The sequence below is a fragment of the Coregonus lavaretus genome, assembly GCF_964263955.1.
Source record: "Coregonus lavaretus genome assembly, chromosome: 3".
Lineage (NCBI taxonomy): Eukaryota > Metazoa > Chordata > Actinopteri > Salmoniformes > Salmonidae > Coregonus > Coregonus lavaretus.
Genome location: NC_139990.1, coordinates 29,157,019 through 29,181,246, shown reverse-complemented (window position 1 = coordinate 29,181,246; position 24,228 = coordinate 29,157,019). Strand labels below are relative to the sequence as shown.

At 42.5% G+C, this 24,228-nt stretch overlaps 1 protein-coding gene across 1 annotated transcript; it reads right to left on the bottom strand.

Annotated features, from left to right (window-relative positions):
• Window positions 1–855: 855 nt before the first annotated feature.
• Window positions 856–23,130, bottom strand: LOC311116127 (NLR family CARD domain-containing protein 3-like). The gene is made up of 11 exons (XM_084157381.1): window positions 22,754–23,130; window positions 22,489–22,602; window positions 11,661–11,774; window positions 11,385–11,498; window positions 11,134–11,214; window positions 10,785–10,945; window positions 4,857–6,639; window positions 4,432–4,605; window positions 2,944–3,117; window positions 2,609–2,655; window positions 856–2,023 (listed from the first exon to the last, which is right to left on the bottom strand). The coding sequence occupies exons 1-11, from the start codon at window positions 22,801–22,803 to the stop codon at window positions 1,497–1,499; spliced, it is 3,339 nt and encodes a 1,112-aa protein (XP_084013507.1). The 5' UTR covers window positions 22,804–23,130; the 3' UTR covers window positions 856–1,496.
• Between the last annotated feature and the right edge of the window lie 1,098 nt (window positions 23,131–24,228).

Genomic DNA, 24,228 nt, shown 5'->3' with positions numbered 1-24,228 from the left:
GTCGATGAGCTCCAATTGTGTGTCTGGTGGTGCTTTCTCAGTGTCGAAAGACAGGGGGCATGATACAAGCTCCAGCTCAGTCTGAGAATGATGGGAAAACTCAGCATGCAGGTCGATTAAAGTACTACTGTATGTCTCAGTGCGGCACTGCAATATGGGCGCGTTCAGTGCTGCCAGTGTAAGAAAATGAGTGAGCGACTGGCTGCTAATTTGTCAGGAGAACAACATGTTTGGCCTTGAACGCTTTCACGTTGGAATACAGTTCATGCACAAAAACACAATTTCCCTGCAGTTTCACATTTAGATCGTTCAGATGCCCCAATATGTCCACACCGAAAGCAAAGTCGCCCAGCCAGTCTGTGTCTTTCAACTCGGAGAAGTCGTCAGCTTTACCAACGGTATCAAGGAACATACCCATCTCCCCTCTCAGTTCCCACACATAGCCTCCTGTAGCTCAGTTGGTAGAGCATGGCGCTTGCAACGGCAGGGTTGTGGGTTCGATTCCCATGGGGGGCCAGTATGAAAAATGTATGCACTCACTAACTGTAAGTCGCTCTGGATAAGAGTGTCTGCTAAATGACTAAAATGTAAAATGTAATGGCAAAATACTTTTCCCAGGCTTAGCCAGTGCACATTTGAATGGTACAACAAGTCCTGATGCTCTGTCTCTGTGTCATTGAGCAGCTGAATGAACTGACGATGGTTAAGCACCCTTGCCCGTATAAAGTTGACAAGTTTTACAACCACTTTGACAACATTGTCCAGCTTTAACACACTTTTACATAGGGCTTCCTGATGAATAATACAGTGAAGAAATATAAATTCCTCCGAGTTAGGGCTTTCTTCTTTTATTTTGTCTTGTAATCTTTTTAGTAGGCCAATGTTTTTACCGGTTAGATTTGGTGATTCATCTGTTGTGACGTTTGTCAGTTTGCTCCACTGTAGATTAATTTTTTCCAAGCAGGCAGACAACCTGTCATATAAGTCAGAGCCCCTGGTTGTTCCCATCATTGATTCCATCGCAAGAAATTCCTCTGTTATTTAAAAGTTCTCATTTATTCCTCTGACAAAAATTCAAAGTTGAGCGGTGTCTCTGATGTCAGTACTCTCATCCAGTGCTATAGAAAAAAGATCGAAGCCTTCTGCTTTTTTCTTCAACTCTGAGATTAGCTCCTCACTTATCACTTCCACGTGCCTGGTGATGGTTCTGCGTGATAAGCTATTTTGTTGGGCTTTTAAGTTTGTGGCAAGTTTTGAGGCCTTCCTTGCCTTTTCCTGAGAGGACAGATTGCTAGCGTAGTTAAGTATGCTTGCTTGAAAAATGACGATTGAGATTATAGTCCTTAAAAACGGCAACACTTTCTTGGCATATCAGCCTTATGTCCAATATTAGTAAAACATGTATTTATTTTTTATATTAGAGTGAAGCATAACCCATCATGTCACCCAGTTGTGTTTCAACAGGAGTGTGACTTCTCTGAGACACAGGAGGCTATCTAACACAGGGAAACTGAGGAGTTAGACCAACTGACCCCAAACCCTGGATAGAGGGGCTCAGTGAATGTGGTGTGGAATGTGTGCAGGTGGATCAGTGTGTCAGAGGAGATACTGTACATGTAGAAGGACAGAGTGCCGGCCACCCAGTCCAGATATACTCCTACTCTGTGGGAGCCGGAGGAGGTGACAGTTCTCTTATTATTGTGCCTGGCAGTGTAACGGTTGTCAGAGCAGAACAGGCACCAGGACTTGTCATTGGCTCCAAGCACACAGTCATTATGTTGTCCTCTCCTGCTGATTCCTTTATATGCCACTCCTATCATAGCCCATTTCCCACTCCACTCTACCTCCCAGTAACAGCGCCCAGACAGACCCTCTCTACACAGCACCTGTGGATGGTCCTGAAATCTCTCTGGGTGATCAGGATACGGCTGATTCCCACTCCCACATGTCACCTTTCTATTCACCTCAGACAGAGAGAGGTTTCTGTGTGCTGTGTTTGGGTCCAGTGTGAGCTCACACACATCTGAGGGATGGGAACAAGACACAATATAACAAATGATAATCATTTACATTAGAATGTTAACTCACTTTTCACTTATTCATACATTTAATGTAGATGTTTCTAGGTATTAAAAAGCCACGGTCAAGGTAACTTGAAACTTGTTGAATGATCATATGTTATACTGTATGGTAATGTAAACACACTCAAACATGGTTGCACACATGAGCACACACACACACATTTCTAATGTTACACAAACACATTTTTCTCACTCTCAATGACTCTGAGAAGAGAATCATATTAAAAGTAATGTGCGCAGTTAATTGTGAAAGGCAATTACTTTATATGAACATGTATTGCAATGTGAAACATGTATTTCTAGATAAAACACTGATTAAGTTGGGTGTAAAAGTGACTGATTTTGTGTTGTACTTAGTCAATTGAAATGTGCTTAGAGTTTTGAAACACCTTCCTTCTTGATGATCTGTTTTGAGTTTTATACTAAGAGTTGTGAAAATGTACCACATACTTATGAAAATTGCACCAAAGCAATAAAAAAACGAAGACTTATTCTTAGGCATATTTTTTACAGCAGCCAACACTCACATTTTCTAAGCCCAGGTTTCATTGTGTGCTCTCCACCATGTTCCACACTGTAGCGGTGAGCAGAAGAAAATACAGTCATTGAGTGATACATGTGCACACACGCACACACTCATGCGTATGCACACACACACACACACACACACACACACACACACACACACACACACTCACACACACACACGGTCAACATATAACACACACACACACACACGGTCAACATATAACTGCTTCTGAGTGGTGGTAAGAATCTTTGGCTTACAGTAAATTATGATAACTAGCCTGATAACTCAAACATGTCTAATATGAACATGAATTGACATAAATCCTCTACATACTTGAGTCTCTCCAGTCTGCAATGTGGATCCTCCAGTCGAGCAGAGAGCAGTCTGACTCCTAAGTCTCCTGGGTGATTGTAGCTCAGGTCAAGCTCTCTCAGGTGTGAGGGGTTTAACCTCAGAGCTGAGACCAGAGAAGCACAGCCTTCCTCTGTGACTAGACAGCCTGACAGCCTGCAAATAGTTTAAAATCTTTTCAAAATCACATTGGTATTTTTTGGTGGTGAAGTGTCAGTATACTGTTTTGAACATTTTCAGATATATCACTGTCCTGAAACCATCCATATATATTAATAAACGGATGTATCATTATTAAAAATGAAAAATAATTGAAGTATTGCTTGTAGAGAGAAACATTTATATTACAAATATTTGAGTAGACTGACCAGACCAGTTTAAAAAGCAGTATCAGTCAAAAGAAAGAAGGGAGTTATCAGATTTAGATTGTATTGAGTAAACAGTCCACACCATATGGATTTGGACAGTGAATTTTGGATTTGAGATCAAATGTTTAATACGAGGCGACAGTACAGAATGTCACCTTTTATTTGACTGTATTTTCATACATATCTGTTTTACCATTTGGCAATGAAAGCACTTTATGTATCTAGTCCCCCCATTTGAAGAAGTCATACTGTAAGTATTGGACAAATTAACTTATAGTATGTATTAAAGTAGTCAAAAGTTTAGCTTGTGACTATATAAATTCATTGGATGCATTTGCAGTTTGTTTTGGTTGTGTTTTGGGTTATGTTTTACCAAATATTAACTGAATGGTGAATGGTGACTGGAGTAAATTTATTTCTAAGTTAGTTGATAACATGTTTTTTAACACTACTAAATTATTCCAGATAATACCATGATTTAGAAAAATCATGAATAAAAATGAGTGAGAAGTTAGAGGCTGAAACAAAACATGCTAACCTCAGACCTTTGTGCCTCTGTAACTTTGTCGAACATCATTATTCATTATTCATTCATGTTTATCCATAATCATGGTAGCATCCACATTAATGTAGAAGTGTTCAGAAACATCTTATATTCTTAATTACAACAAAAGTGACTCAAGACACAAGACATTATTCACCATTCAGTTTCTATTAGGCAAAACATAATCCAAAACACAACCAAAACAAACGCAGCCAACAAGTTTGTAGTCACAAGCTTGATGTAATCACTGAGTGCAAGGAATATATGGGACCAAATACTAAACTTTTGACTACTTTAATATACCAAAAGTTAATTTGTCCAAATACTTATGACATCTTCAAATGGGGGGAGATACATAATAAATTGCTTTTATTTCTAAATGGTCAAACAGATATGTATGAAATGCCCCTAAAATAAAAAGTTTCATTCTGTACTGTTGCCTAATATCGCAAATGCAAAATGCTGGAACATAGAAACAAATTAAACATTTAAGCCTGATAAACACATGTTGATCTAGTGAACAGTTATCACATGTTGACTAAATATAGGAATACTGACCTCAGAGTCTCCAGTTTACATTGTGGATTCTGCAGTCCAGCAGAGAGCAGCTTCACTCCTGAATCATTCAGGTCATTGTTCCTCAGATCCAGCTCTCTCAGATGTGAGGAGTTTGACTTCAGAGCTGAGGCCAGAGAAGCACAACCTTCCTCTGTGACTCCACAGTCTGACAGCCTGACAGAGAGATCATCATGATTTCACAAAGACATTGTTAATTTAACATGAGTAGTGTAGAAGTAGAATGGCATTTGGTTTATTCTCTCGACATAGATTCATCTTCCGTTTCCTATAATTGTATGGTCATATAGTTATACTGATACAAACATCAATGTATTATTCCATATGTCGTTCAATAATGCATATTATTTTCTAAATGGAATATTTGATGATTAGTACTTAAATGTCATTCTACAATATGTACTCACAGAGCTGCTCTGGAGGCTTTGACCACTGGCAGCAGTCTCAGAAGACCTTCCTCTGATCTGGAGTATTTCTTCAGGTCAAACACATCTAGCTCCTCTTCTGAAGTCATCAATACAAAGACCAGAGCTGACCACAGTGCAGGTGAGAGTTTTTCACTGGAGACATTTCCTGAGCTCAGGTAGCTTTGGATCTCCTTCACTAGAGAATGGTCATTCAGTTCTTTCAGACAGTGGAACAGATTGATGCACCTCTCAGGAGAGGGATTCTCCCTGATCTTCTCCTTGATGTATGTGACTGTCTCTTCATGGCTCTGTGGGCTGCTTCTTGTCTTTGTCAGTAGACCTCGTAAGTGCTTATGATTTGACTCCAGTGAGAGGCCCAGAAGGAAGCGTAGGAAAAGATCAAGGTGTCCACCCTCACTCTCCAAGGCTTTATCCACGGCTCTCTTGTGGAAGTCAATTGCAGCTATGTTTCTGAACAGAAGTGTTTTGAAAATGAACTGTGGTTTAGCTATTAGATTCTCATTGTCATTGTTGAATCTGAGAAACACATACACAGCAGCCAGAAACTCCTGAATGCTCAGATGCACAAAGCAGAACATCTTGACCTGGTACAGCCCACACTCCTCTCTGAAGATCTGTGTGCACACTCCTGAGTACACTGAGGCTTCCCTGAGATCAATGCCACACTCTTTCAGGTCTTCTTCATAGAAAATTAGATTGCCTTTCACAAGCTGTTGAAAAGCAAGTTTTCCCAGTGACAGAATGCTCGTTTTATTCCAGTGTGGACCTGTCTCTTCTTTTGCAAGATACTTTTCATTCGTCCATTTGGTCTGAAATACCAGGAAGTGTGTGCACATCTCAGTTAGAGTCTGGGGCATCTCTCTCCCTTCTTCACCCATTTTCTCCAGAACTGTGGCAGAGATCCAACAGAAGACTGGTATGTGGCACATGATGTAGAGGCTCCTTGATGACTTCATGTGTGAGATGATTCTACTGGCCAGGTTCTCATCACTAAATCTCTTCCTAAAGTACTCCTCTTTTTGTGGATCATTAAACCCTTGCACCTCTGTAACCTGGTCAACACATCCTGAAGGGATCTGATTGGCTGCTGCAGGTCGAGTAGTTATCCAGAGAAGAGCAGAGGGCAGCAGATTTCCCTTGATGAGGTTTGTCAGCAGCATATCCACTGAGGTCAACTCTGTGACATCACAACATCTCTTGTTCTTCTTGAAGTCTAGGGGCAGTCGGCACTCATCCAGACCATCAAGGATGAACAGAACTTTGTACTTGTTATAGTTGGAGATTCTTGATTCTTTTGTTTCCATTGAGAAGTGATTGAGAAGTTCAATCAAACTGTGTTTTTCCCCTTTCATCAAATTCAGCTCCCGAAAAGGGAGTGAAAATACGAATTGGACATCCTGATTTGCTTTTCCTTCAGCCCAGTCCAGAATGAACTTCTGCACAGAGACTGTTTTTCCAATGCCGGCGACTCCCTTTGTCAGCACACTTCTGATAGGTTTGTCTTGTCCAGGTAAGGGTTTGAAGATGTCATTACATTTGATTGCCATCTCTGGTCTTGCTTGTTTTCTGGTTGTTGTCTCTATTTGTCTAACCTCATGTTCATTATTGACCTCTCCATTTCCACCCTTTATGATATAGAGCTCTGTGTAGATCTTATTGAGAAGTGTTGGGTTCCCTTGCTTAGCAATACCCTCAAATACACATTGATATTTCGTCTTTAGATTAGATTTGAGTTCCTGTTGGCAAATCACAGCAAGCTCACCTGAATAAGCAAGAAGCACAGAAGAGACACTCAAAATCGGAAGAATGGAGTTAAACATGCATATCTTTGGTCATAACAAAAAAATCCCAGAGATCCCACTCTGTAACTTCCTGTGTCAGTAAAACACAGTCCATAGAACAACATATTAAAATATGAGAAGAATTAAAGGGGGTATATGTGATATGAATTTTCATACTTTCCAAAATGATATAATAAATGTACATTTACATCTTGCATAATGAAATGTATTACTCATTTTAGAGCACACAATGAGGTTTCATTTTGTGCCACATATAGATCAACAGTTATGGGGTCTTGCAATGCTCCTGGGTAAGGCCAAAATGTAATAAATATGCCAACTTTGATTAATTATTTCTCAAATATGCTTTTAAATACAAATTTCAAATATGTCAACAATCCTTCCTCCAAAGGACCATTCTTGGATTATTTTTCATGACCATCCAAAAAATCACGGTCCGTGAGGAATCACTCACGTATTGTACTGTATCTTTGCTTACATTCATAACATGAGTAACCTGCTTAATTCTTACACATATCTAACATCAAAAGGTCTGAAGTATACAAGTCTTTTCCATCACTCTGTGCTTCAGATCACACAGGACATAGTTCTCAGAGGTCTCAGGAACTTGTGAAAAACTGGCTCAAACTCTGTGTCCGGACACCATGGAGATAGAAGTACCAGAACTCCCAATAAGTATCACTGTGTCACACTCTGGCTCCGGGACTGTGTGTTAGAGCCAGGGTGTATTTCATTTGGTGGTGTTGGGTTGGGTGAGTTTCATTTGTTTGTGTTTTGGTGATTGGTTAATGACTCCCAATCGGAGGTAACGAGTGTCAGCTGTCGGCTCGTTATCTCTGATTGGGAGCCATATATATTCTGTGTGTTTTCTCCTGTGTTTTGTGGGTTATTGTTTCCTGGTTACATGTTCCGTGTGTCAGTATTTTGTAACTTGAGGACTTCACGTATCGTCGTTTGTTGTGTTTTCGTGAGTACGTTATTTAATAAATCATGTTCACTCGCAACGCTGCGCATTGGTCTCCTCCTTCAGACGATCGTGACAGAAAAACCCACCACAAGAGGACCAAGCAGCGTAACAAGCGGAGACAGGACCTACCTACACAGGATTTATGGACGCCTCCAAAAGATTCTTGGACATGGGAGGAGATACGGGCTGGAAAGGGTCCTTGGGCACAACCGGAGGAATATCACCGCCCTCGTGAAGAGCTGGAGGCAGCTGCAGCCGAGAGGAGGTGGTATGAGGAGGAATATCACCGCCCTCGTGAAGAGCTGGAGGCAGCTGCAGCCGAGAGGAGGTGGTATGAAGAGGCAGCGCGGAGACGAGGCTGGAAGCCCGTGGTTACTCCCCAAAATTTTTTTGGGGGGGGGCACATGGCTTGGGCGACTGGGCAGCAGGAGGCTGCCACAGGGAGAAAAGGAGAGAAGGCTAACGGAGTACGGGAGCCATTGGCGAGTAGAAGGAGGGAAGTGTGTGTGGCACGGCGTGAAGGACTGATGTGTGTTGCCAGTCCGGTCCGGCCCGTTCCTGATCCTCGGTTGAGGCCAGTGGTGTGTGTTCCCGGTACGGACCGGCCTGTTCCGACTCCAAGCACCAGGTCCACGGTGTGCTACGCCAGCCCGACCCGGCCTGTTCCGGTCACTCGCACCAGGGATAAGGTGCGCTTCGCCAGCCCGGCCCGGCCTGGTCCGGCCACTCGCACCAGGGATACGGTGCGCATCGCCAGCCCAGCCCGGCCTGTTCCTACTCCACGCACCAGGGAGACGGTGCGCTTCGCCAGCCCGGCCCGGCCTGTTCCGGCCACTCGCACCAGGGATATGGTGCGCGTCGCCAGCCCAGCCCGGCCTGTTCCTGCTCTCCGCACTAGGCGTGAGGTGCGTCCCCAGGGCCAAGCATGCCCTGTTGCTGCTTCCCGCACTAGCCCTGAGATGCGTGTCCTCAGCCCGGTACCTCCAGTTCCGGCACCACGCATCAGGCCTCCTGTGTGTCCCCAGAGTCCTGTGCGTCCTGTTGTTTCTCCCCGCACTAGCCCTGAGATGCGTGTCCTCAGCCCGGTACCTCCAGTTCCGGTACCACGCATCAGGCCTACGGTGCGCCTCAGACGGCCAGAGTCTGCCGTCTGCCCAACGGGGCCTGAACTGTCCGTCTGCCCAACGGCGCCTGAACTGCCCGTCTGCCCAACGCCGTCTGAACTGCCCGTCTGCCCAACGCCGTCTGAACTGTCCGTCTGCCCAACGCCGTCTGAACTGCCCGTCTGTACTGAGCCTACAAAGCCGCCCGTCTGCCATGAGCCTTCAGAGCCGTCCGCCAGACCGGAGCCGCTAGAGCTCTCCGCCCGACAGGATCAGCCAGAGCCTTCCGCCAGACAGGATCAGCCAGAGCCTTCCGCCAGACAGGATCAGCCAGAGCCTTCCGCCAGACAGGATCAGCCAGAGCCGTCCGCCAGACCGGATCAGCCAGAGCCTTCCGCCAGACAGGATCAGCCAGAGCCTTCCGCCAGACAGGATCAGCCAGAGCCTTCGGCCAGACAGGATCAGCCAGAGCCTTCCGCCAGACCGGATCAGCCAGAGCCTTCCGCCAGACCGGATCAGCCAGAGCCTTCCGCCAGACCGGATCAGCCAGAGCCTTCCGCCAGACAGGATCAGCCAGAGCCTTCCGCCAGACAGGATCAGCCAGAGCCTTCGGCCAGACCAGATCAGCCAGAGCCTTCCGCCAGACCAGATCAGCCAGAGCCTTCCGCCAGACCGGATCAGCCAGAGCCTTCCGCCAGACAGGATCAGCCAGAGCCTTCGGCCAGACCGGATCAGCCAGATCCGTCGGCCAGCCATGAGCAGCCAGATCCGTCAGCCAGCCATGAGCAGCCAGATCCGTCAGCCAGCCATGAGCAGCCAGATCCTTCAGCCAGCCATGAGCCGTTCAGCCAGGATCCGCCAGAGCCGTCCAGCCAGGATCCGCCAGAGCCAACCAGCCAGGATCCGCCATTGAGTCAGGTGCTGCCCCTTAGTCTGGTGCTGCCCCTTAGTCCGGTGCTGCCCCTTAGTCCGGTGCTGCCCCTTAGTCCGGTACTGCCCCTTAGTCCGATGCTGCCCCTTAGTCCGGTGTTGCCCCTTAGTCCAGGTGGGGTTAGTTGGAGGGTGGTCATTGGTAGGAGGCTACCGAAGCAGGTGGTGACTGCGGTGAGGTGGGGATCACGACCGGGGCCAGAGCCGCCACCGGGGACAGACGCCCACCCAGACCCTCCCCTAGACTGTATGCTGGTGCGCCCGGAGTGCGCACCTTTAGGGGGGGGTACTGTCACACTCTGGCTCCGGGACTGTGTGTTAGAGCCAGGGTGTATTTCATTTGGTGGTGTTGGGTTGGGTGAGTTTCATTTGTTTGTGTTTTGGTGATTGGTTAATGACTCCCAATCGGAGGTAACGAGTGTCAGCTGTCGGCTCGTTATCTCTGATTGGGAGCCATATATATTCTGTGTGTTTTCTCCTGTGTTTTGTGGGTTATTGTTTCCTGGTTACATGTTCCGTGTGTCAGTATTTTGTAACTTGAGGACTTCACGTATCGTCGTTTGTTGTGTTTTCGTGAGTACGTTATTTAATAAATCATGTTCACTCGCAACGCTGCGCATTGGTCTCCTCCTTCAGACGATCGTGACACACTGTTCTCATTGTTCAACTGAAAGTTGTATCTGCTTCATATCAATCAGCATTTGTAACGATGCATACATAATTGAAAATGTCTATATAAACTTGAGTGAAGAAACATCCTTTTGTACTATGCATTTTCTACTATGCCCTTGCATCTAATATGTAACTTGCTCTTGTATCTTGCATATTGAATGTTAATGCATGTGTTACTTCGACCCAGCGTGGCCTCGAGTCTCCTCTTTCACCTGCCAAGTCAACTTAGCAGAAATGACGGGTCTACATAGGATTATGTTAGAAATTAGTCAAATATAATAATATCTCCTCTTAACTGCCTGTATAAATGCATGAATGTTTTCATTATAAGTTACATTAATGAACATAACACATAATTGAGTTATAATGCTATTTACAGCTTTCTATGTCCCTCATAATGGAGCATTCAACAGTAAATCCAGACAGCTCTTACTTTTCTCCAGTGTGTCAGCGAGCTCCTTCTGGTTCATGTTCCTCAGGACGTGCAGTGTAATCTTCAGAGACCCTTCTCTAGCACTGGAGGACAGGTCTGTTTGAGGAGTCTGGGTAGACTGACCACTGAGAATCTCTGACTCTGATATCTCCTGTTGGTCTCTGTGGACAAAACATGAGATTACATCTGTACATTCAGCATGCACACAGAAGCAATAATACACAAGAGGGTATGCGTTAAATAATTTGTATGATGTGATGTGATCAAGCCTCGTACTGTGAGCATCACATTAATCTGTAAAACAATGATTTCTCAAATTTGTTCAATGGAAACATCTCCATCTCTGAACCTAAGAGGTGGATCCATAGACTGGTCACTCTTCATGGACACACAGTTGGGTGCTGTGATGGCTGGTCTCTCTTGGTGGACCCTGACAAAAATACAAAGAGACCAGAGCAACTTTAATACAGTAAACCTTTGGTAGTAGTAGCTGTAGCGAAATACTTCAATAGGAAACAATAAATCAGTAGTGTTGTTAACACAATGACAAAGTTAACATTTTGACCAAATTGACATTAACCAAGTCGTATGGGTTCTTACATTTTTACAGTAGAAATGTTTTCCTCTTTAAATGTGAGAGGTGGTTCTATAGTTAGGTCACTCTTCGTGGACACGCAGCTGGGTACAGGTGAGTCTAGTCTCTGCTGTTTGATCCTGTCAAAAGCACAAAGAAAACAGTCAGTTTGTTGTACTCACAGAGACTCATCTGGTTGGCTGGAGAGTGTCAGTAAACACCAAGAAAAGGGAAAATCAGAATGAAATAGAAAATGTAATGTTCATTCTCTATCTACTGTATGTTCTATTAATAAAACACACCTTTGTTCAATGGAAACATCTCCTTCTCTGAACATGATAGGTGGATCCATAGATTGGTCACTCTTCATGGATACACAGCTGGGTACAGGAGAGGCTGGTCTCTGCTGTTTAATCCTGACAAAATCACAAAACTCCTCATTTTTCAATCAGAAGTATAACATGTCAACTTTTCAGTGGTACATACAGTTGAAGTCGGAAGTTTACATACACCTTAGCCAAATACATTTAAACTCAGTTTTTCACAATTACTGACATTTAATCCTAGTACAAATTCCATGTCTTAGGTCAGTTAGGATCACCACTTTATATTAAGAATGTGAAATGTTAGAATAATAGGAGAGAGAATGATTTATTTCAGCTTTTATTTCATTCATCACATTCCCAGTGGGTCAGAAGTTTACATACACTACACTACCAAATACTAATTGAGTGTATGATGAATTATGACTTTGCTAATGTTTTCAAGTGGAACCTGAGAGGATGTTTATTCAGTGTTAGAGGGAGTAGTTTTGTGGTGACACACCATAGAACAGAGGAAGTCTGTTAGGTGTCCTCCTGGGATTGGTCTGTAGGGGAACACCCATATCAGATTACATAGCATATATACCACAGTTGGGACAAAGGAAGACAGAATAATCATATTAGAGATGGGGCGATTATTCTCCGGGTATCTGCAGGTATCTGTAAATCGACGCTGTAACCCTTTGTTATGAATAAACCTTATGATGAAAATACAGCGTCAGCGGGTCCTCCTTGTCGCACAGCATAATTAGCAACGTTAACTCGACACTACAAAATGGTGGCGAGGATTTGGAAGGTATTGCGTTTTTCCTCAGCGTTTCATTCATGGGCGCCGAGCTGACTCTAGCTCCAGAGGCAGACAAGGGTGAGTTTGCTCTCAACTTTGGGCTCTGGTCAGTTCGTGTGTCTGTGTGTGTGCGTTGAAAGAATGCACCGTTAAAGAGCTTGCGTGTGTGCGTTGCTGATGTGCTGTGGGATAGGAGTCCGTTCTAAATTTGTTTGCGCTGGTAAACAACGCAAAAAGGGGGGAGTGTCTATAGAGATATTTTGCTTGAATAAGAATTCAAGAAGAATAGATTGAGAGGAATAAGGCCTAGGCATATGTGTGTAACTTAGAACCGCTGTGAATCTACGGAAACCCTCTTAAAGGAGGTGATCATTATGATGGGCCAAAAATCCTAATAACGCGTTAGGTGTAGTTAGGTAAGTCCAGGGGGCTTGAGGCTGTGGTATATATTTGATTGTATGTTACCACTCAGCTTGTGGTTGACGAATCATTTGTTTGATGTGACCGCTCATTAAATTTCCGGCAGGACCTCATGGTAGCAGAAATTTAGCAAACAAATGAATTTTACGACACGGCGGAGGGAGAAATGCTAAACGTGGCCTGCTAATAATGCTTCATGCTACATGCTAATGCTACATGCTAATGCTAATTTATTCATGCTACATGCCAAATTTGATGCGTGCTTACGTTCGATATTTTTTCCTTGGGGGTCCATTGGAATGGGTCGAGCCTCCAAAACTGTGTTTAGTTAGCGTGGGTTTTGTGCCCTATGTTTTGTGAGCTCTGTTAAGTGTTATTGTTTGTCTATGAGGGGTAAAAGAGAGGAAATACAACGGGACTGTTAACTTTCTGTTGCCTAGCGTGGAGAGAGCTGGGAGAGAGCTCCTTCCACTGTGAAATCGCAGTGATGAATGTACTGCGCATGCGTGTGATTTTACGACACTAGAGTGACGTAGGGGTAAATATGCCACTCCTCTGCTACACTGTGCTGCGGGGAGACGCAGACGAACGAAGGAACAAAGAGAAGGGAACATTTAGAGGCTAATAGTGTATTCTGGTTGTTACATCGGCTGTTTGACGATGAAACTGTTTTCTTATGACCTATTGAATTGATAAATGAGAGAGAGATGTTGACGGATTAAAAATAAAAATAAATAAATAAATAAAATAAAAAATGTTATTGAGCTATTTATATTATTCCTGAGTTAATTCTTAGCGCGAATGTGACTAGAGGAATATTGAATGGTTGTAATAACTCAGTGACTGCATAAACTACTAAATTATTGTCTGTTTCTTTGTTATTCTGTCATATGAGAGACATAAGAGGAACGAGGAGAGAGAGAGAGAGAGAGCGGAAGTGCTGACGTGTACATCATGTGACAGGGTGTGACGCGACAGAGTCTGCTGCGACAGGATCAAGTCAAAAATCAAGGCTAGTACTGTTTTGTTTACAAAAACCTACCTTCCCATAAAGGATATGTTGTGTGCCTAGCTTAATTGATGTTATGACAATTTGACAAGGACTTGGCAAAAGACTGATCAATTGATGAAAATAAAAATTGCATTTTGGAGTTTTTGTGCATGAGTGGGTTTGATTAGAGTTGTGTGGGGGAATCGAGTACTGACATTATTCTGTAAAATTGAGGATAATTGGGTGCTTATTAAGCAATGGGTTTGTAGTGTTGTAGGATTAGAAGTCTTTATTTTTTGGATTGCTCTGAAGTTGACTACTTTCATTTAATTTCCTGATTGGATGTGGTAAGATTGCCACTAATCAATAATTTGGTAAAATAAAATAAAATGAATAAATAAATTGATGAATAAATTAATTGATTAATTAATTAATTTGGGGAAGAAGAAAAAAAATAGAAAGAGAGGAAAAATAGGGAGGAAACTATAGGCTACCTAGTCTAAAATAGAAATAATTTACGATAAAGGAATATAAAATAGTTGTTACAAGGGGGGAAAAAGGACATAAGAACTATGAAAGTAATTACACCTGTTGATATAGTTAAAAATGGTAAACATTGCAATACCATTAACTAAAGGTTATCTGGAAAAGGGAATAAAAGTTGGCCTGACATTGAACAACCATAGCTAGTAGAGGGAATCTTAACCCTGACGTCATCAACATGATGAAAGTGATTGAATAATAGAGAGAGGAGAAGCAGAGACGACCAGAAAGATGAATCCAAAACTCCAGAAGTAAGAAAAACCGAGATGTCTGGAAACTAAGAGAAGAATGAGGTTCGGAAAGATGAAAACAAAGATGAAGACTTGGAGATTAAAGGTGCTTCATATTCAAGAGGATTTTATCCAACAATGATTAGCAAAGAAGAAATAGAAAGAGATATAGACTGAAGTGTATTATGCCTGGATAAGTTGAATAATTTAGAAGAGACAACGAGAACTGGAACAACAACTCAAGAAGCTGAAGATACAAAAGAGAAGAAAAAACTGCTGAGAAAAGGATCCCAAGAATTGAAGAAGAATACATTGAGGAAAGGAAAGAGAGCACAAGTAAGAAGATGATGGAAGGTGATCATTCGAGGACAGAACTTAGAATATAAGCTTTTGAAGAATACCGATATGTCAACAACAAGAAAGAACAGGACCAAGAAACTCTCAGAAAACTTGATGAAATACAACTGGAGGAGAAGAAGAAGGAGAAGAAAAGCTTTGGTTATGAAGAATCAGTGTGCACCAAATCAACAATCACTGCCATAGCTTCAACTGAACAAGGTCAAATGCAATTGTACCAGCCACAACTAGTGGTACAAGTTGGTTCATATCCATAGATAGTTTCTGGAAAGAGGGAATTTCAGAGGAAGATACAGGAGCAAGTGAAGATCATCTGGAGGACAGGTGAACCCTTAAAGGAGCAAGGATTCTAGGAGTGCCTAGAAGATCCGAAGGGGGGTGTCAGCTGGTAGCACCAATTAGGGAAAAATATCCAACAATTGAAGTGAAAACAAAGGACTATGAGAAGTGATGGTGGATAGTGGAAAAGCTTTTATCTGTGTTCAGCCTGAAGAGGTTACACATCTCACTATGTAAAATTAACTAATTAGGATAGGGATTCGAGAGAGTAAAACAGTTGATTACTCTTAAGGAACCAATTGAGATCTGCTATAAAAATCAGAGAAAATTAAAATACCCATACTGGTATCAGAACATATACCTATTGCATTGTTGAGAAGAGATGCATTGTGTAAGTTGAACTGTACAATAAAATGTACACCAGACGGCTGTCTGATAGAAGATTTTAAAAGAGTAGGGTTTTTGGGAATCATATTTGCTTGAAAAGATTATATCATAGGAAGGAGCACAATCTGTTTGAAAAATAATGTTAAAAGGGTGACTGTTATTCTTGGTTACATTCCTACACCAAGAGGTGAATAAGATTTCAAACTAGGCTAAAAGATGCTCAATCGTTTGCCAAGTCTGTGTGTAAAGAAATCATAAGCAGGTGGGGACTTCCCGATCATATATTTTAAAATTAGAGGTAAGGGATTTTGTGAATAAATCAGTGAAATGGTTTTTGAAAAGGATTTTTAAAAGTTAGGAGAAAAAGTCAGATTAAAAAAGTTAAGAAAACTAGGGTTGAAGGAACTCTAGGACAGTAAGCTAAGCTTCAATGTTAGTTAGTAGTAAGAGAGAGAGAACAGTGGTGAAGGAAAATTTAGAGTTTAGTGAGAAGATAGATATGGTAGGAGTTTAGATCTGTTAGGAGCAGTTGCATTGAGAAAGTATGCGTTGCTGAATGATAAGAGAAGATTGAGGGTGATTGAGTATCTATATTTACAATTCCCAGCAGGAAGATCAAGGTAATTGTAAGTGTATTTTTTTTATGAAAAGTTTGAAAGTGAGGGATTAGAGTTAGGACTGAGAGTGAATGTAGTGACACTAGTGGTGATAGATGGAAGTACAAGTAAAGAGTTCAAAGCTTAGGGGAAAATGGATGAATCGACAATGACATCAACACTTTAGTATATTATAACAACAGTGAGAAGCAATTTAACTATTTCAACATTGACAGTTATTAAAGCTATAAATATATCACATTTGATTACAAGGGAGCCAATAGCTCTAGCACCAATTTTAGAGCAAAAGACTGTTATTAGGGTTAGGATGGGTGATACAGCTCATTTTCCTTGTAGTTGTGGAAACATTTGTTTAGGCCTAGGTTTAAGTGTTATTGGTTAAATGAATTTGTTAGATAGGAAGGAAAATCAGTTAACAGCGCTTCATGAAGCATTGGAGAGGAAACCAGTGAGGGCTAAAAGCTGTTTTTGTTCTAATAAAACATATGATGGATAGGAGTTATTTAGGGGTTTGTGTGGTGAGAGTATATATTCTTACCTATGGATGGATAGGATGTTGTTACATGTTGAAGTTGAAGCTTCCATATGAGTTTTTTTTTATTATTAAAAGAGGGGAAGCACAGGGAAAGAGATAAATCTGATTCTGAAAGAGAGAAGTTTCATAGTCTGGGAAGCCTATCATTGGAGGATAAGTCTAAGAGAGAAGTGGGGATTTTTCCATGGTATGGTGTAAAATTTTGGGAAGATAACATAGATAATATTAACTATAATTTGAGGGGTTTTGCGAATGAAACGATAAGAGGGTTTAACCTTCTGTCAAGACTCAAAGGAGTATTGATAGATAGATTTCAGAGGTTTCAATATTAGTGTGATTTTAGTATTTTGTTAAGAATCAAAGGGGGGAATAGAATGTGATTAATTTAGATTCATTTTATATATCATTTTTATAATTTTAGTTGATATTGATGTTTTAATTTGAATATGTTGTTTTGCAAAATATACTGTTTGGTCTTTTCTTTTCTTCCAGAAGCATTTGGGGGAATATGTAGAGATTGAAATACTCAAACAAGGACAATATGAAGGGACAATATGAAAGGAGAATATGAAGGGACTGGAGGAAATGGAACAAGGAAGGTGTGGAAAGGTTCCGATTCCATCATCGAAGATGCATTGGAAGTCGACACTGCTGAGGAGATGAAGTGTAGTGGACTACATTCCAGTGTCTGCAATGATATATAGACATATTTGCATGTGTAATACATAATTTGTGTCATATTCTTTCTGTATTAGGTATACATTTTTGTAGAATGATATTTGATGTTATTGGATACATGTGGGGATCTCAGATGTTTTTGTTTATTTCGCGAATGCTTAGGGACATGGGGTCTAGGCAGGGATAGAGATAATCCACAGTAGGGTCCGATGGGTCGACCAGCCTGAGTGTGGACATTTTGGATAGTATTTTGTTTGCTGAGGCTTTCATGTGTATTTAATTGCAACATAGTTTCAAATGCATTGATAAAGATGTATGAATTGATCTGGAGTACTTAGGTGGTTGCCTGGGGCAGAGGGGCCGTGAGAGAATTTTACTGTCTTGATTGATGGATGGATATTTGGAAAGAAGGCTGCCAGACAGCTTTTTCGCTCTCACACTCCATAGAGATTTGTTCATATTTCATAGTAATGTATTCACACTCCATAGAGATGTGTTCATATTTCATAGAAATGTATTTACACTCCAGAGAAAAGTGTTTTGGGTTTATTGTTAAAAATAATCAATAAGAGAAATTGTTACTTGTCATAATCCTATTCTTTTTGTTTGCGAGACTTTTAGTTAGTCTCGAAGGGGGGAATATGTAGTGTATGATGAATTATGACTTTGCTAATGTTTTCAAGTGGAACCTGAGAGGATGTTTATTCAGTGTTAGAGGGAGTAGTTTTGTGGTGACACACCATAGAACAGAGGAAGTCCGTTAGGTGTCCTCCTAGGATTGGTCTGTAGGGGAACACCCATATCAGATTACATAGCATATATACCACAGTTGGGACAAAGGAAGACAGAATAATCATATTAGAGATGGGGCGATTATTCTCCGGGTATCTGCAGGTATCTGTAAATCGACGCTGTAACCCTTTGTTATGAATAAACCTTATGATGAAAATACAGCGTCAGCGGGTCCTCCTTGTCGCACAGCATAATTAGCAACGTTAACTCGACACTACAGTAGCATTGTCTTTAAATTGTTTAACTTGGGTCAAACGGTTCGGGTAGCCTTCCACAAGCTTCCCACAATAAGTTGGGTGAATTTTGGCCCATTCCTCCTGACAGAGCTGGTGTAACTGAGTCAGGTTTGTAGGCCTCCTTGCTCGCACACGCTTTTTCAGTTCTGCCCACAAATGTTCTATAGGATTGAGGTCAGGGCTTTGTGATGGCCACTCTAATACCTTGACTTTGTTGTCCTTAAGCCATTTTGCCACAACTTTGGAAGTATGCTTGGGGTCATTGTCCATTTGGAAGACCAATTTGCGACCAAGCTTTAACTTCCTGACTGATGTCTTGAGATGTTGCTTCAATATATCCACATAATTTTCCTTCCTCATGATGCCATCTATTTTGTGAAGTGCACCAGTCCCTCCTGCAGCAAAGCACCGCCACAGCATGATGCTGCCACCCCCGTGCTTCACGGTTGGGATGGTGTTCTTCGGCTTACCCCTTTTTCCTCCAAACATAACGATGGTCATTATGGCCAAACAGTTCTACACTGCTCAAAAAAATTAAGGGAACACTTAAACAACACAATGTAACTCCAAGTCAATCACACTTCTGTGAAATCAAACTGTCCACTTAGGAAGCAACACTGATTGACAATAAATTTCACATGCTGTTGTGCAAATGGAATAGACAACAGGTGGAAATTATAGGCAATTAGCAAGACACCCCCAATAAAGGACTGGTTTTGCAGGTGGTGACCACAGACCACTTCTCAGTTCCTATGCTTCCTGGCTGATGTTTTGGTCACTTTTGAATGCTGGCGGTGCTTTCACTCTAGTGGTAGCATGAGACGGAGTCTACAACCCACACAAGTGGCTCAGATAGTGCAGCTCATCCAGGATGGCACATCAATGCGAGCTGTGGCAAGAAGGTTTGCTGTGTCTGTCAGCGTAGTGTCCAGAGCATGGAGGCGCTACCAGGAGACAGGCCAGTACATCAGGAGACGTGGAGGAGGCCGTAGGAGGGCAACAACCCAGCAGCAGGACCGCTACCTCCGCCTTTGTGCAAGGAGGAGCAGGAGGAGCACTGCCAGAGCCCTGCAAAATGACCTCCAGCAGGCCACAAATGTGCATGTGTCTGCTCAAACGGTCAGAAACAGACTCCATGAGGGTGGTATGAGGGCCCGACGTCCACAAGTGGGGGTTGTGCTTACAGCCCAACACTGTGAAGGACGTTTGGCATTTGCCAGAGAACACCAAGATTGGCAAATTCGCCACTGGCGCCCTGTGCTCTTCACAGATGAAAGCAGGTTCACACTGAGCACATGTGACAGACGTGACAGAGTCTGGAGACGCCGTGGAGAACATTCTGCTGCCTGCAACATCCTCCAGCATGACCGGTTTGGCGGTGGGTCAGTCATGGTGTGGGGTGGCATTTATTTGGGGGGCCGCACAGCCCTCCATGTGCTCGCCAGAGGTAGCCTGACTGCCATTAGGTACCGAGATGAGATCCTCAGACCCCTTGTGAGACCATATGCTGGTGCGGTTGGCCCTGGGTTCCTCCTAATGCAAGACAATGCTAGACCTCATGTGGCTGGAGTGTGTCAGCAGTTCCTGCAAGAGGAAGGCATTGATGCTATGGACTGACCCGCCCGTTCCCCAGACCTGAATCCAATTGAGCACATCTGGGACATCACGTCTCGCTCCATCCACCAACGCCACGTTGCACCACAGACTGTCCAGGAGTTGGCGGATGCTTTAGTCCAGGTCTGGGAGGAGATCCCTCAGGAGACCATCTGCCACCTCATCAGGAGCATGCCCAGGCGTTGTAGGGAGGTCATACAGGCACGTGGAGGCCACACACACTACTGAGCCTCATTTTGACTTGTTTTAAGGACATTACATCAAAGTTGGATCAGCCTGTAGTGTGGTTTTCCACTTTAATTTTGAGGGTGACTCCAAATCCAGACCTCCATGGGTTGATACATTTGATTTCCATTGATAATTTTTGTGTGATTTTGTTGTCAGCACATTCAACTATGTAAAGAAAAAAGTATTTAATAAGATTATTTCATTCATTCAGATCTAGGATGTGTTATTTTAGTGTTCCCTTAATTTTTTTGAGCAGTGTATTTTTGTTTAATCAGACCAGAGGACATTTCTCCAAAAAGTACGATCTTTGTCCCCATGTGCAGTTGCAAACCGTAGTCTGGCTTTTTTATGGCGGTTTTGGAGCAGTGGCTTCTTCCTTGCTGAGTGGCCTTTCAGGTTATGTCAATATAGGACTCGTTTTACTGTGGATATAGATACCTTTGTACCTGTTTCCTCCAGCATCTTCACAAGGTCCTTTACTGTTGTTCTGGGATTGATTTGCACTTTTCGCACCAAAGTACGTTAATCAATAGGACACAGAACGCGTCTCCTTCCTGAGTGGTATGACGGCTGCGTGGTCTTATGGTGTTTATACTTGCGTACTATTGTCTGTACAGATGAACGTGGTACCTTCAGGCGTTTGGAAATTGCTCCCAAGGATTAACCAGACTTGTGGAGGTCTACAATTCTTTTTCTGAGGTCTTGGCTGATTTCTTTTGATTTTCACATGATGTCAAGCAAAGAGGCACTGAGTTTGAAGGTAGGCCTTGAAATACATCCACAGGTACACCTCCGATTGACTCAAATGATGTCAATTAGCCTATCAGAAGCTTCTAAAGCCATGACATCATTTTCTGGAATTTTCCAAGCTGTTTATAGGCACAGTCAACTAAGTGTATGAAAACTTCCGACTTCAACTGTAAATACAGTGAGGGAAAAAAGTTTTTGATCACCTGCTGATTTTGTACGTTTGCCCACTGACAAAGACATGATCAGTCTATAATTTTAATGGTAGGTTTATTTGAACATTGAGAGAATAACAACAAAAATACATATCGATGGATGGTTCTTTGTGTGTATAGTTGGCAATCACAGAGGTCATACATTTCTTGTAGTTGGCCACCAGATTTGCACACATCTCCGGAGGGATTTTGTTCCACTCCTCTTTGCAGATCTTCTCCAAGTCATTAAGGTTTTGAGGCTGACGTTTGGCAACTCGAACCTTCAGCTCCCTCCACAGATTTCCTATGGGATTAAGGTCTGGAGACTGGCTAGGCCACTCCAGGACCTTAATGTGCTTCTTCTTGAGCCACTCCTTTGTTGCCTTGGCCATGTGTTTTGGGTCATTGTCATGCTGGAATACCCATCCATGACCCATTTTCAATGCCCTGGCTGAGGGAAGGAGGTTCTCACCCAAGATATCACAGTACATGGCCCCGTCCATCGTCCCTTTGATGTGGTGAAGTTGTCCTGTCCCCTTAGCAGAAAAACACCACCAAAGCATAATGTTTCCACCTCCATGTTTGACGGTGGGGATGGTGTTCTTGGGGTCATAGGCAGCATTCCTCCTCCTCCAAACACGGCGAGTTGAGTTGATGCCAAAGAGCTCGATTTTGGTCATCTGACCACAACACTTTCACCCAGTTCTCCTCTGAATCATTCAGATGTTTATTGGCAAACTTCAGACGGCCCTGTATATGTGCTTTCTTGAGCACTCCCTTTAAGAGTGTGCTCCTAATCTCAGCTCGTTACCTGTATAAAAGACACTTGGGAGCCAGAAATCTTTCTGATTGAGAGGGGGTCAAATACTTATTTCCCTCATTAAAATGCAAATGAATTTATAACAGTTTTGACATGTGTTTTTCTGGATTTATGTGTTGTTATTCTGTCTCTCACTGTTCAAATAAACCTACCATTAAAATTATAGACTGATCATTTCTTTGTCAGTGGGCAAATGTACAAAATCAGCAGGGGATCAAATACTTTTTTCCCTCACTGTGTAACAAATACTGAGATATATTTTGTTACACATCAAGAAAAGGGAGAATCAGAATGAAATATAAAATGTCATGTTCATTCTCTATCTACTGTATGTTCTTTTAATAAAACACACCTTTGTTCAATGGAAACATCTCCTTCTCTGAACATGATAGGTGGATCCATAGATTGGTCACTCTTCATGGATACACAGCTGGGTACAGGAGAGGCTGGTCTCTGCTGTTTGATCCTGACAAAAGCACAAAGAAACCAGTCAGTTTGAAGTACTCACAGAGACTCATCTGGTTGGCAGGAAACATCAAGAAAAGGGAGAATCAGTATGAAATAGAAAATGTCATGTTCATTCTCTATCTACTGTATGTTCTATTAATAAAACAAACCTTTGTTCAATGGAAACATCTCCTTCTCTGAACATGATAGGTGGATCCATAGATTGGTCACTCTTCTTGGATACACAGCTGGGTACAGGAGAGGCTGGTCTCTGCTGTTTGATCCTGACAAAAGCACAAAGAAACCAGTCAGTTTGAAGTACTCAGAGACTCATCTGGTTGGCAGGAAACATCAAGAAAGGGGAGAATCAGTATGAAATAGAACATATCATGTTCATTCTCTATCTACTGTATGTTCTATTAATAAAACAAACCTTTGTTCAATGGAAACATCTCCTTCTCTGAACATGATAGGTGGATCCATAGATTGGTCACTCTTCATGGACACACAGCTGGGTACAGGAGAGGCTGGTCTCTGCTGTTTAATCCTGACAAAAGCACAAAACTCCTCATTTTTCAATCAGAAGTATAACATGTCAACTTTTCAGTGGTACATACAGTTGAAGTCGGAAGTTTACATACACCTTAGCCAAATACATTTAAACTCAGTTTTTCACAATTACTGACATTTAATCCTAGTACAAATTCCATGTCTTAGGTCAGTTAGGATCACCACTTTATATTAAGAATGTGAAATGTTAGAATAATAGGAGAGAGAATGATTTATTTCAGCTTTTATTTCATTCATCACATTCCCAGTGGGTCAGAAGTTTACATACACTCAATTAGTATTTGGTAGCATTGTCTTTAAATTGTTTAACTTGGGTCAAACGGTTCGGGTAGCCTTCCACAAGCTTCCCAAAATAAGTTGGGTGAATTTTGGCCCATTCCTCCTGACAGAGCTGGTGTAACCGAGTCAGGTTTGTAGGCCTCCTTGCTCGCACACGCTTTTTCAGTTCTGCCCACAAATGTTCTATAGGATTGAGGTCAGGGCTTTGTGATGGCCACTCTAATACCTTGACTTTGTTGTCCTTAAGCCATTTTGCCACAACTTTGGAAGTATGCTTGGGGTCATTGTCCATTTGGAAGACCAATTTGCGACCAAGCTTTAACTTCCTGACTGATGTCTTGAGATGTTGCTTCAATATATCCACATAATTTTCCTTCCTCATGATGCCATCTATTTTGTGAAGTGCACCAGTCCCTCCTGCAGCAAAGCACCGCCACAGCATGATGCTGCCACCCCCGTGCTTCACGGTTGGGATGGTGTTCTTCGGCTTACCCCTTTTTCCTCCAAACATAACGATGGTCATTATGGCCAAACAGTTCTACACTGCTCAAAAAAATTAAGGGAACACTTAAACAACACAATGTAACTCCAAGTCAATCACACTTCTGTGAAATCAAACTGTCCACTTAGGAAGCAACACTGATTGACAATAAATTGCACATGCTGTTGTGCAAATGGAATAGACAACAGGTGGAAATTATAGGCAATTAGCAAGACACCCCCAATAAAGGACTGGTTTTGCAGGTGGTGACCACAGACCACTTCTCAGTTCCTATGCTTCCTGGCTGATGTTTTG